At 30.1% G+C, this 14,302-nt stretch overlaps 1 protein-coding gene across 1 annotated transcript; it reads right to left on the reverse strand.

The window, feature by feature from the left end:
- Nucleotides 1-1,742: 1,742 nt before the first annotated feature.
- On the reverse strand, nt 1,743-3,803 carry LOC123218253. Its single transcript, XM_044639557.1, has 2 exons — nt 2,866-3,803; nt 1,743-2,064 (listed from the first exon to the last, which is right to left on the reverse strand). The coding sequence occupies exon 1, from the start codon at nt 3,505-3,507 to the stop codon at nt 2,866-2,868; it is 642 nt and encodes a 213-aa protein (XP_044495492.1). The 5' UTR covers nt 3,508-3,803; the 3' UTR covers nt 1,743-2,064.
- Between the last annotated feature and the right edge of the window lie 10,499 nt (nt 3,804-14,302).

A 14,302-nucleotide genomic window follows, 5' to 3' on the forward strand; every position in this document is an offset into this window, starting at 1 on the left:
GCTATTAATTAAGTCCTATACAACAAAAATACATCCTAAGTGATGTTACTATGAATGGGGATCTTCAGAAGTAAAAAAATAACTTTTTTTCTCTTGTGTGTATCAAAAATAATATATTTTTTGGCCAAAAGACTATTTTTCAAGTAAGTTTTAATGAAAAAATAAATATATACATATTTAGTTTAAAAAAATTCAAATACCCACATATAGACCAACTATTATAAGAGTAAAATTATCATTTTATCAATAATATTAAATAAATAATAATTTTATCTCATTCCCCCTCCTCCGATTTTGAAAACTCACATTTTACCCCTCAGTCTGAACTTTGAAAAGTAACTTTTTTCTCTCAAATCCTTAAGGCTTTCTCTCTTCTTTGGCAACGACGGCAATGACCATCACCATCTCAACATTTAGTCCAATTGTCTCCTTCATCAATGAAGATAAATAACTTTGTCTTCATCAACAAAAACAAGACAAAGTCATCTCATCTTTTTGTTGAATAAAAGATGAAGATGATTTGTCTCCATCTTTTTCTCAACGAAGACAAATTCTTTATCTTCTATCGAGGAATTAATTTATATTTGAGTTTGACTTAATTCAAATCTAACCCTAATAAAAGATGTGTATACTCACAATTATTGTGGCTAATTATTGCCCATAGTTGTTCGTATAGACTCTAACAAAAAGAAGGTTATTAAGAAGATTATCCACGGGCAAAGAGTTTATTATATAACATAATCAATTATATTAGAATATTTTAGTTATATTTGAGAGGCTTTATAGTTTAGGTTGGCATGAAGAACAAATTCGGAGCAATGGGATCGATGCTAAAGAAGAGTTGGAACATCACTGAATTTAGGTATGAAAATATAATATCACCAATTTCTTTTCAGAGCAAGTCATTTTCAATGATCGCAAATATTACGAATCTTATATTATAAATAATCCTCTAAATATTCAATGTCACATTCTATAAGATATAAGCACACAATGAGGGTGATTGGATATTAAGAAACCAGTGGCTAATATGTCTTGAAAAAGGTAAAGCCATATTGGCTCCAATTCCTTCAATAGTATATAATAAAATGCCCTTAATTGACTCTTCGGCTTTGTCAACAGATGCCCTTGTGATGACCTCACGTTGAATAAGAATGGAAGATTTTGGGTTAACAAAATCCATTATCTCTCTCCTTTGCAAGGTGTATTTTTATCAATAATATCACAGTCTGTGGACACAATGTTAGGTATTCTCCCAAAACTTCTTGATTAAGGGAAGCATTGAGATAAAATAATTTTATATCATGTAGAAGTTTTGAGTCAAAAGTCAAAACAGATAACGTCTATCTCATGACTTTAGGTAATTTACTATGTACTGATTGAAGCAACACTAACACAAACCAGTAATCAGAATTATATAGCTTGCTTAAGATCACTAATTATTGAACTTACTATGCTTCTTTCTACTTAGTTAACCTAAATTGTTTGATTAATGATCAAACAAGTCCCACTTGTCAGTAAAGTGAGTTATGATGGGCACATTGGAAGGTTGAGAATACAATTTGGTGGGGCCAATGTAGTTCCCTACCGTTCATTCTCATACATAATATATATAAACTAAAGAATCTTATTATTATTAAAAACCCAATAAAATTTCAATTAGATGTATCTAAAAATATATTTTAGATATTATAATAATAATTAAATTATATGATAATATATTATTAAAATATTTAATTAAATATTTAAAATTTAATAAATAACATTGCTCATAGGAAAATCACATTCTCTCATCAGGCCCAAAGCCCAAGCATGACGCGACCCACTATACCCACTGTTTTACGCATAAATTTTCACCCTGGGTGTCAGTTGTGTGTGTGTGTGTTTTTTTTTTTTTCACTTCTTTGTCTTGGTTTCTGGTCATTTAATCGTTGTTACCGTAAATGACAAACTGTGGGCGGCATTATTGAGCGATGACCATAACTGCCAAGCCAAGTCAGTGTTGGGACCCAGACGAGCAGTGACCGTAGCCAATTTCACTGCTAGGTTCAGTTGCCAAGGACCCTGTTTCCAACCGTGGCAACAATTAGAACTATTATCATAGTTTAGAATCCAATGCTTGTTTGATTTTGATCAGACGGTTGAAATTTCATTGACTGGATATATAAGAGCGGGGGCGTAATAACCCGAATCTTAGTACCCACCGGGTTGTTCTAACCATGTTCATTGATCGATTATCAAAGGTTCAATCAAATTAAAATGTATGAGCATTTTCCGTCATTTAAAAATATTAATATAAAATTAATTCAATTTTTATAAGATTTTAAATTATTAAAATATATTTTAAATTATAATATTTAAAAATAAAAGTTTAATATATCATATACCTAAAATAGATAATATTTTAAGAGTGATATGGACGATGGAATGATGGGTGACCCAACATTGGATCAAGGCGAAGATCCATTGGCGGCTGTAAAATAAAAAATGAAAAAGGCATCCAATGAAATAGGAGGGGAGGTATAAATGTACAATTTATATATTTATATTAAATCTGGTGATGAAAAAATGCAAACGAAAATGACTGACAGCTCCAAGACAATTACATAAAGCTAGCACAATTCGAAATTAAGATTATAATTATTAATATTTCATGAAATGCCAGTTGACAAAGAGAGAGTTCCTTTCCTTTTGCCGCCATCGCCGCCTCATTCCGCCACCGCAGAACACTTTTTTTTTGTCACTTCATAGAGCAGGCTTGAGCTCAGTCGTCGCTGAGTTAACTTTCCAGTTCAACTCAACCGAATCATTGCCCAAGGAAAAAATAATAATGTATTTAATGAGAAATATTATTATTATAATTACCTAACCATCGAATCCGGTTTGGCTCCACACTGCGTCTCTCACACGCCTCAAGTCGCGTCCCTTGAGGGTCCGACCCACGCCTTCGAAAACAGAAGCTCCGCTCGTTCTGCGGCTTCGAGCCAAGTACTCGTGTGGGGGGATCATCTCTGAGTCACGGTCGTCCAGCCCGTCGTCTGAGTCATGCAACGACTCGACCGAGTCTACCCGGTAAATCTTACTCCAATCAGGGACGTTCAAGGGTGCTGACGTAGCCATTTGATGCCCACGTGGGGATGCAGACGTCCCGTCACTCCCACCGCCTCTGAACTGATGCACAATTCTCTGCGACGACGCAGTTTCAAAAGCCAACGACAACCCTCCCACGTGGTGGCCGTCCCGTAGTGCCCGACGGTGACGATAACTCCCGTTACTCTCCACCGAATCATGTGGACTCCAGTCGCTTTGCGAATTGTTTTCATTAATATTATTATTATCGATAACAACGGTCTCGTTTCTCTCTGACGCATCGTCGACCGTCGACCAAATATCACCCTCTACAAGCTCCGACACGTCGTTCACGTCCGTCCGGTGGCCGTTATCGTAGCCGTAGCTCCCCAAATACCGCTCGCTTCTGCTCGTCGTTAACCTCTGACCTTTCCCCATATAGCATTCAAAGACTAAAAAGAATAAAAGAGAGTTCAACAAAAGATGAAAAGAGAAGCCAAGTGGGGAGTGTTATGAATCCCATTACAGAGTTTCAAAACGTTGAAAACTGAATTATCATCACAGTTTTTAAGCCCGGACTTCATTCTAAAAGCATTTCTATAATACGTATTGATTCCGGGTCAGAAAGAAAAGAGATTTCTGAACTAAAAATTTGAAAAGGGTGAGGGAGCAGGAGAAGCCAGATGGGATCAATTGACTCCTCCTTGTACCAAAATAGCCATAGGTTGCCATTCGGGGAAGAAGACGTGTATATATAACAGTTTATTTTCGAATTTCATTTCATTTAAAGTGAATTTGGACTTCATTTCGTCTGAATTTCATCGAATTAAGACGCCCAGACGGGGACGTACGAAACTGTAAAAAATAATAGCTGAATGAATACTGGTTGTGACACGTGTTTAACACTCACCAACTCGGCACTTCCGGGGAGTGAACTCAGTCAGCTCGAAAGCAAAAATGTACTCACCTATTTTGGACAATCTGTTGTAATTGTCATTTGCGATTTAATTAGGCCAAAAGACTTTTGCCCATTCAAAGCCAAAAAGATTTAATAAAGATTTAGAGATAAAATTTTATTTAATAAATAGTAAACATTTAAGCTAATTTATATCTTAATTTGTGTATTTTAAGATGGGAAAAAAAATCTTTTTTAAAGTTAAAAATGAAAATTATCATTAAAATAAAAAAATAAAGTGATAAATAATTGTTCTACCTTTGTGAAAAGGTAAAGTTATAAGTATTTTGACACCTCTCTAAGTATCTTTTATCTTTCGTTATTATACGTGTTATTAAATTTAATATTTAAATAATATTATATTATATAATTAAATAATTTTAAATTAAAAATTAAATAGCATAAAAGTATATGAATACTTAAAACACACATAAAAATAATTTAAGAAGTTGTTTGGTTTATAGTTAACAAAAATTATCTTGATAATCTATTTTTTATTATGTACACTATCTTGTTTAGTATGTTAGTAATAAAATATTATATTAATATTTTATTATTAATAGTTATATGATAAATAATATAAATGATAATCTGATTATCATTTTCATCTTAGATTTTAAAAGATTATAAAAGTAACATTGATTTTATTATAATTATATTTTTATTTATTATTTTTTTTAGACAAAAAAAATTTATTTTTAATTAATATAATAAATAATATAAAAAATTTTAAAATAATTATATTTAATAATATTTAAATAAAATAATTTATTAATATTTTTTTATTATTTCTAATCAAACACAATAATTATTTATACTTATCAAATTTTATTAAATATGATAATTATATATATTCAACCATTTTTTAAATAATTTGCCTTTAAAAAAATCTGTTAAATTTTATAATAAAATATTATTCAGACCCAACCCCCCATGATAATAATACAATATAATCCCATCAATTGAGTGTTGTTTTTCTGTCAAATTGTGGCCTTATGACCCATCAATCACCTTCCATTAAAAGCAGTTGGATTATTAAATTTTTTCAATTTTTTGCATCTCCTCAAATTTGGTCCCCTCCCACAATTATTGTCCATTCATACCAAACCAAACCAAACCCTTCTTCTCCATTTTGCACTATTGGATTTGATTCTCTCGGCTCTCATTAGCATGATCACCCACGTCACTTTCTTCCATTTGTTTAAGGCCAAATCACTATTTTCCACCCAAGGTTGGATGAATTGTCAAATTTCAATAACTTCAAAAAAATCAATTTTTTGTACCCATTTATTAATTTTTTTAATAATAATTATTTTTTAATTTATTAAAAAAAACTCTCAACCTAAATAATATATTTTCCCTATAATTTTGTTAAATATTTTTTATACCCTTAATTTATATTAATTTCAAATAAAAAAAATTATTATGCAAGTTTAGATTAATTAGGTGTCAATGACTAGGAATAAAATGTAGTAAATTATTCTTGTATTATAATATACAGATAAAATAACATAAAAAGCTCTTTGCTTAATAAAACTAATAATATACTTTAATAAATGGATAAGAAAATAGTTTTTCTAAACTTAAAGAGTAAAATATGTCATTCTATCAAACCTTGGGTGGGAATTAGGTATTAGGGTTTGTTTAGCTTTCATTGCATGGAAATACCCAACTTTTGCAACATTTAAAAAAAAAAAAAAAGAAATATCGTCCTACAAATTATCGGCCAATACACATCATCAATTTGGTATTTTAGTTGTGAAATAGAGATTTTTTTTTGCCGTTTTGCACTTGTGCATATCATCCAAACCAATGAGATGCACAAACTCTTTTGAGTGAAAGCCATATTTTTGTGCAATTTATCAGCCTATCACAAATTTAAATGCATCCCCATACGCAAATCAATTCAGTATACGGATAAAAGTCATAATTTATTGAATATACCACATAGAAGTGTAATCATATCTCTTATCTTATAAGTCAAGAATTAATGATAATACATCATCTGTATGCTAAAAATATATACACATAGTATTACTGATAAAAATATTTTGTCCACTGATCTCTTATACATAATTAACCTTTCAATTTAGGCATTGATTATATCTTGTGTAATATCAAATCTTTGTCGATACTTTATGGGAGTTTTTACCAAAAACATAAACGATATAACTATAGATATATACTATCAAGTAATAGGTCAAATAATGTTAAGAATATATTTGTATTCATAATCTCTTATATAAATTAATATCTTAAATCCATGTTTTAATTATATTTTCATAATTATTTCAATATTGATCATATCTTATATAAAATCATATATCTGATTTTACGTATTTTTTTTTTTGTGATACCATATGTCATGAACATTCAACTCATCTTTGAAGTTATGCAACGACTCGACGAAGTCAAATCTTACTCCAATGAAAGTCATTTAGAGATGGGTTAACATAATTTTTTTTAGTTAATGATTGAATTAGTCCCACTTGTGGGTAAAGAAGGGAGTCTAGAAAAAGAAGGAAAAAGAAAGGCAAAAGGTGTTGTGACAAGCACATTGGATGGTTTAGAATGAAATTTGGTGGGGTCACAATAGTTCCCTACCATTCATTGTCGTAAATGACGTAAACAAAAGGACCTTATCATCAATCGAAGAGGCAAATTCTTAAGGGGAGCAAATAGAGTTCAATTGGAATTGAAATTTTTATTTGATACTCGACTTTTCTTTTTTCTTTCTATAGATAGTATCATTTTATTATTATTCATAATATTCATTATTTCGATAATATTATTTATTTTATTAAATATATTATTTATTTTTAATAATTTTTATATAATATTATGTGTTAATTTAAGTAAAATTAAATTAAATTTGAATATTATAATTTTAATTAATTTTAAATTTAATTTAACTCGAATTAGCCTAATTAAAAACAGAAAAGAAAAAAAAAGGGCGACCCATTGATTTGTCTTTCAAGGTTGACGTTTTGCTTGCGTGATTGTGTTGGCCCTTTTTTTTTTTTTTTTGTCTTCTTTTCCGGTCACTTCATTTTTTACTGTAAAATAAATGACAAAGCGTGGCATTTATTGACGACCGTACCGACTACTCAACCGGGAGCCACCGATGTTGTTTGAGTGGAGAGTGACCAGGAGCGTTGGGACCCAGATGGTCAGTGACCGGACCTGGGTCTGGACCCAATTTCACTAGTTGGGTCCAGTTGGTGTGGCGTGTGGAGTGTGGACTCTTTTCCCAACTCTAACAAAGAGTTGCCATTCTAGGTTAGCATCCCATGAAGTAAAAAATAAATTTAATAAAATTAATTAATGTACCATATTTTAAAATTAAAATTTTAATTTATTATATAATTATGAGATTAACCATAAAATCTAAGATATTTTTAAGTATCACTTTTATGGATTTAACTCAAAATCGCCCAATATATTATTATCTTGTCTAATTTATCTTCAATACAAAATTAAAAAAAAAAAGAAGTTAAAATTGAACCATAAATGATATGAAAAAATTGTTAGTTCATTATCAATTGAATTATCTCAAACTTAATAGTATTGCCCTTACAACAATTTAGTGATCTAAATGATAATAGAAATTCTAATAAACTTAACCTAAATTAAACAACGAGAGATGAAAGATAAAGATTGAAAATGTGATGAAAATGGTAAATCAACAAATATGATGTATCAATCTGATATGGGATTAGGAGTGTTAAAAAATGATTGTTTTCAAAGTTGAATTGAAAAAACAAAATATTCCAATAATCATATTGGATGCTGAATCATAAATAAGATTATGACGTGCATCAAAAATTAGAATTCAGACTGATATTAGAGACAATAATAAGTTATGTCATATTGTGTTAAGTTAAAAATGATAAGACTCGACGTGTTGTATTGACTCACGAAATCATTATATAATAATATAATTTTTTTTTTTATGAATTATTATTCTACGAGTCTTTTTATAACACTTCGACACATCCTATTTTATTTTTGGGTGGCACCAAGTTTAAATTGTTTTTAAATTTTATTAATTGTGTCCATCGTCGTGTTTGATATGATCTATTAACATCTTTAATTAAAATTTAGGGGGATTATAAAATAAAGGAAAAAAAGTTGTCCATATAAAAATAAAAAAGGAACCATCCAATGAAATTGGAAGGGAGGATTTTTTATTCGTAATGATTGAAAAATGCCAATAAACAATGCATGACAGTTCTGTGACGAAATGGAAGTTGAGAGTTGAGACGAGAGTTCCTTGGGCTTGAGTGCCAAAAGACAAGATCTGGAAGTGCCATTTTTATTTTTAATTTTCTTATTAAAATAATTGAGAAGAATCAAAATCTCATCCACTATTTTATAGTCACCGCCCACCACCAACAAAACCACCCAAGTGTTCTCCATGTGCTCGCATTGGTTCCACAGGTTGGAAGACTCATAATCCAACAAATTATGTGCAAAGGTTGATTGAGCACTGAGGTAATGAATGCATTTAGAATTGAGTCAAAGTTTAATATTTTAAGATTAATAGGCTTACTTAAGTCTAACCATCATTTTAATCTTTCATAAATTAAGAATATGGTGAATTCAGTTAGTTTAAATTTAAATATATATCTAATTTAAATGAATTAAACTTAAATTAAAATTTTGATTTGACTCGAGTTCAAAAGTTTGTTGACATTGTCATACCAAAGTTTTTCTCATTGTTAGTTTGTATTTTTTTTTTTAGATTTTAAACTTTTTTAAACGATTTTTCTATTTTATAACGATTTTTTTATTTTTTACTTCTTTTTTAATAATATTTTTTTTATTATTTTTAGTTATTTGTTATCTTCTTCTTATATTACTATTTATCAATTATTCGAATATAACTTAATCCTTGCCTAGCCATTCATTCTTTGAGTAGAGTTTGAACTATTTTTTTATCGGGCTCGCTCTAATCCACCCATAATTCGGAATTTGTTGTATTGTTTTTCACCTTAGGGTTCCATCAGGCCAGGTCTTATCAATTTCCCCCTCAAGGTTTTAAAAAGGTTAAATACATCCAAGAGTTTTAGAAAATAGCATATGCATACAAAAATTATTTTATCATAATAACCTTTTCTAGTGAATCCTAAATCTAATAGATTACATACTAAATAGGTACTGTAATAATTTTAAAAAAAAATTCAAATCATTTTCGAATTATATATATATTAAAATAAAAATTAAAGAAATAAAAATTGAAAAGGAATATATATATATATAATTAAAAAAGGTTCTATATGAAATGTTATCTATGTCAAATCATTCAGTGTTTTTGTCAAATTTTAAGGAGGACACTGTGATAAACCCTTTGTCAAGACTGATGAAGTGACACAAGCAGCACGCGGAAGGCAGAAGCCACGCAATTAAAATTCTGATTCTTGCACGAGCTCCTCAATCAAATGTTTCAGGATTCTCAATCTAGCCCCCACGTGCCATTATTAATCACTTCCAAAATTATCTTCCAAAATTGGTTTTAAGAAGCAACTGATTGCTTCTGAACGGACAGCGCCAAAATTCTCCGGATCGATTGTCCGACTCTTCCATGATATCTAGAACGATCGTTCCATGCTTAAAGTAACCGCATTCTGCTATTCCGTTGTCTGGAAAGTCGTTCACTTATAAAGAAATACCCGTTCTTTTTATTTTGGAACTTTAAGTGAACAGTTTTTTAAAATATGAACCACATTTAAGTACAGGTTTGATGAGGCCGTTCATCCTTTAACTGCCATGTATGTTACTGAGGCCGGCCGGACTCAAGGGAGATCAAAGAGAGTCATATGATCCTTTTGAGTTTAAAATATTTGAGTTATCTAAATTATATGAAAATTGGGTATTTTAATATTTTTTAATTTTAAAAAATTATTATTTAATATATTTAAAATATCAAAATAATATCTAAACTTTTATGCTAATCCTTCCTGCCTTTCATTATTTTTTAATTGACTTTTTATACCATGTTTCCATCAATCTCTATTTGCAAGGAACTGTGACTTTCTGGTTGGGCCAGTCTTGCCCTTTCTGTCATGTGCCTATCTTATCATCTAGCTAGCTTGCATGCAGATCCACAGAACTGAAGAAGTATAGCTGTGTGAGAGATTTTCTACCTTTGAATAACCCTGGTGATTTCCTGACAAATTTTCAGATTTTCATCCTATAATAAACGATATCTTGTACAATTATTCTGTACAGAAAATCAAGTGTTTCATCACAAAAGGTTGTCCTGGAGCTCGCATGTGAACATGCAAGCTGTTTTAATTTGGAGGGATTTCAATGTTCAGGGTTTCATCTTTGTACTGCCAGATTTTTCGCTAAACAATGAACCTCATGCACATTCAGGTAAATAATTTAATTTGTTTTAAGTGGGGATGGTGAATCAGGCCAAGTCGTATTAATTATTTCTGTTTGTTCAAGTGGGAAGATTCCATATCGTATATTTTATTATGGGATGTGATCTTTTGCAAGCTCTGATGAGTCTGGATCATCAGAAAAAACAATGCATCGGAATCTTGCCCTCCCGGAATTGAGAGGGGATCCTCCTGGTTGACCCCTCTGCTGCATTTAAGGCTTGATCTAAGCAGGGACGCTTTGAGTTTCATTGTCAGCTCGATTAGATAAAGTTATAAACAAGTTGTTTTTAAGTGAGTTTAATTTAAAATAATTAAAATAATATTATTTTAATTAATATATATAAAAAAATGATACCATTTTGATGTGAATCAAATTAAATTTGAGCTTAATTTGATATTATAACCAAACTTCAATTTAGTTTAAGGAAAGCGAGATTGAATTTAAGTTCAAAGTTTAAACTTGACTTTTTCAAATAGAGTTAAACTTAAATTAGACGAAGTTTAAAATTGATTTGACTTAAATCTAACTTTAATAGTGTTATAATCAATCACTCTTAATTTTATAAGTCCACTCTCACATTCCATATGGTAAATGAATGGGAATCTTTGCAAATCTTTGTTTGTTTCAAGTATATATGGTATGATTACGTGTACTTTAAATAATTTTTTATTACTAAAATAAGATTATTATAAAAATAGTTAGTTAAAAGATTATTAAATATAAATTATTAATCTATTTGATAATATTTGATAAAATTTGGTCACTATAAATAATTATTGTATTTGATTGAAAATAATAAAAATATATTAAAATATTATTTTACTTAAATACACATGAATTAATTATTCTAAAATAGTTTTTACTTGTTATATTGATTAAAACTGAAGTTATTTAAAAATAATAATAATAAATAAAGATATCATTGTAATAAAATCGATAATATTTTAATACCTAAAATGAAAGTAATGATAAAATTATCTATATTACTTATCATATCATTATTAATAATAAAAGATTATTAAAATATTTTATTATTTTATAATTTAAATAAAATAATATAAAAAATAAAAGATAGGTGAGTAAAATAACCTTTTAACATCTCAACCGAATGCCTTCTAATAGTATCTGATCTGTACCCTCCTCTCCGTGTGGGCACATGTTTATACTCTGAATTTAATTTACCTATCTTAATTATTAGGGCTCACGGTACACTATTTGAGGAGGCTATAAGGGAATGTTAGATATAGATCACGTGTTTCAAAAGAGAAACAATGGCGCTGGCATGAAACTCTAAAGGAGTATCATCTACATGTTATGATGTTAGTTGGAACACCTTTAAGATATTACTCACACATCTTATATTATATATAAGAGTGGATCTCAATCAAACCAAATCAAAAAAATATTAGTTTGAACTTAATTCAAATTTAAAATATTGAGTTTGAATTTAAATTTGAGTTAATTTGAATAACAAACATCAAAACTGAATAAGACAATAAATTATTCGAGAAAATGAAAAAGAAAAAGAATCATTAGAGTAGAAGAAGAAGAATTTTTGAAAAAAAATATTTCCAACGAAGAATCAATTTGATGTTATTAGCTCTTTTCCAATCCAAAAGTCAGTTCAAATGATGTGATTTTTCCTCACACTTATATAATTATACTGGTTTGATATTTCATATAACTAAATATTCGTAAGAGTAATGGATTATTGGTTGGACTTTCATGTCAACCAATCACTCCCAATGATCCACTCTTGAAAACTCTTAGGTTAAGTTGTAATCGAGCGCTATTAGACTTTTCCAACCCAAAAAGCTAGTTCAAGAGGCAATACTCACACACTTTTACACTAACTAATATCTAGCGTTTTTTCAAATGAATGTGGAACAATCCAATAACTTCTCCCCTACACACTTAACTTTGATATCACTGTTAGGTGTTATTGGGTATCTTCTACTCCAAAAACTAATTTTAAAAAGTGAAATTTTTGTTTTATACTTGTACATTAGCACCTATCTTTTTTTCTTAATTGATGTGAAATACCCTAATAAAATTATTGAAAACCCCTTATACTCGAACAAAACCATTGAATTAAAACTTTAATTCAAATTTAATTTGTTTAAACAGAACATAAATTCAAACCCAAGCCAACTTGGCTCCAACCCTCTTCGAATGTACAAGCAAGAATATTTACAAATCTTTTGCTTGCTTCAAATATGCATATGAGGCTCACTTTAGAAAAAATTCAAAATGGATGGGATCTATATACATCCAACGAATGGGAAATCTCTAGTATTGCAAATGCATAGATATTAAATTGATGTATGATGGGACTGATGTTACAGTGACGGATACCAGAAAGCATGAATACATACATCTTTACAATGATTAAAATAAGAAAAGAGCTCTTCCCCACTTCCACATTTTGATGACTGAACTTCTGGTTCTTGTGGTAGTGGCAAGACCTCTTTTATATAAGCTGTGGGGTTCGATTTGTGTGTGATATGTTTCCAACGAATTTTTGAACCTTTACAATATAACTCCTACAAATTTCAAACTTACAGTTTCATACATAAGTGTTTTCATACATAGTTAGTCATTAGATTCAGACCCTTCGCCTGAAAAATAGAAAATTTTTCTTTAACATTTATTATTACTTTGTAAAAGATGTTAGTTGTGTTATGTCTGCCATTATCTCCATCTTGGTCTTGGTTTATTTTTTTGTTTGAGTTAGATGGTACTTGAAAGGATTAAATGGGGAAACATGAATTGGATAGACGTCTTGTTTTTGCATGATGTGAAACCTCTCTTTCAATTAATACTTTCAACTTTCTTGTTTCTTCAATCATGTGTGCTGACGGATGGATTCAAGCAGAGTAATCTCAAGTTTAACTAGTTAAATTGGAATTGAAGCTTCAGCTCAATTTGAGTTTGAGAGTGTTGATTTTTTATTTTTTTGATGATTTTGTTTTCTATAATGACTCATCGTCTTATTTAATATCACTATTTATTATTTGAGTCTGTTCAAACTCGAACTCATTATTTTAAATTCAAATCAAGTTCAAACAAACATTTATCGAGGCTTGGCACTAATCCACCCTGGGTACTCAATCCATATCATTGATCTCTTTCAGTCATGATAGTACCAACAGATGAGAGCCGCCTCATTCCTAGCTCCAAAAAATCACATAGTTTTAACTTTACCAACAAGGGCTTCTAGCTGCATTAAAAGACCACCGATGTGAACTTTCAACATATAGTTAAATGATTTTAAATGAAAAGATAAATAATTAATTAAATCATCTAATCACGTAATAACAAGTTTGTTTGTTTGTTTGTATCCACCAGTACACACTGTTTGTTCATATGGATTATCTTTTTTGGGTAAATCTGTTCATATGGATTATCAGTTGCAGCATTTCTCAATTCTATATTCTACATTTCAGTACTTGTAACTTCAGTTCAAGGCTTGTTCCATATCCTTCGAATTCGATCTTGCCTCGCTTAACAACTCACCCATGCTTCTCAAAACGATGACTTGCACTTTCCCTAGGCTGGTTCTTACTGAAGATTTGGGTTGCAGTTTTATAAGCAGCATCAATCTTATAAACCAAAACAGTAGGCCAAATATTGTATGGAGACAAATAAATATGGACATGGAAGTCTGTTTGTGAGGATCAAAGGTGGCAGAAGCAAGATGGAATAGTTCAAATGCAGAATCTTACATGTACAATATTTTTTTTTTCTCGGAAAGATGGCCAGATTGTGCCAAGAAAACTTCAATGGGATCCCACTTCTAGCCAGCCCCCACCTGAATAGAGAAAGTATTGTCCCTTAAAGACTACTCAGCTTGAAAGTGCTTAGGCTTATAAGAAAGAAATTTGAATA

The sequence above is a fragment of the Mangifera indica genome, chromosome 6, assembly GCF_011075055.1.
Source record: "Mangifera indica cultivar Alphonso chromosome 6, CATAS_Mindica_2.1, whole genome shotgun sequence".
Taxonomy (NCBI): Eukaryota; Viridiplantae; Streptophyta; class Magnoliopsida; order Sapindales; family Anacardiaceae; genus Mangifera; species Mangifera indica.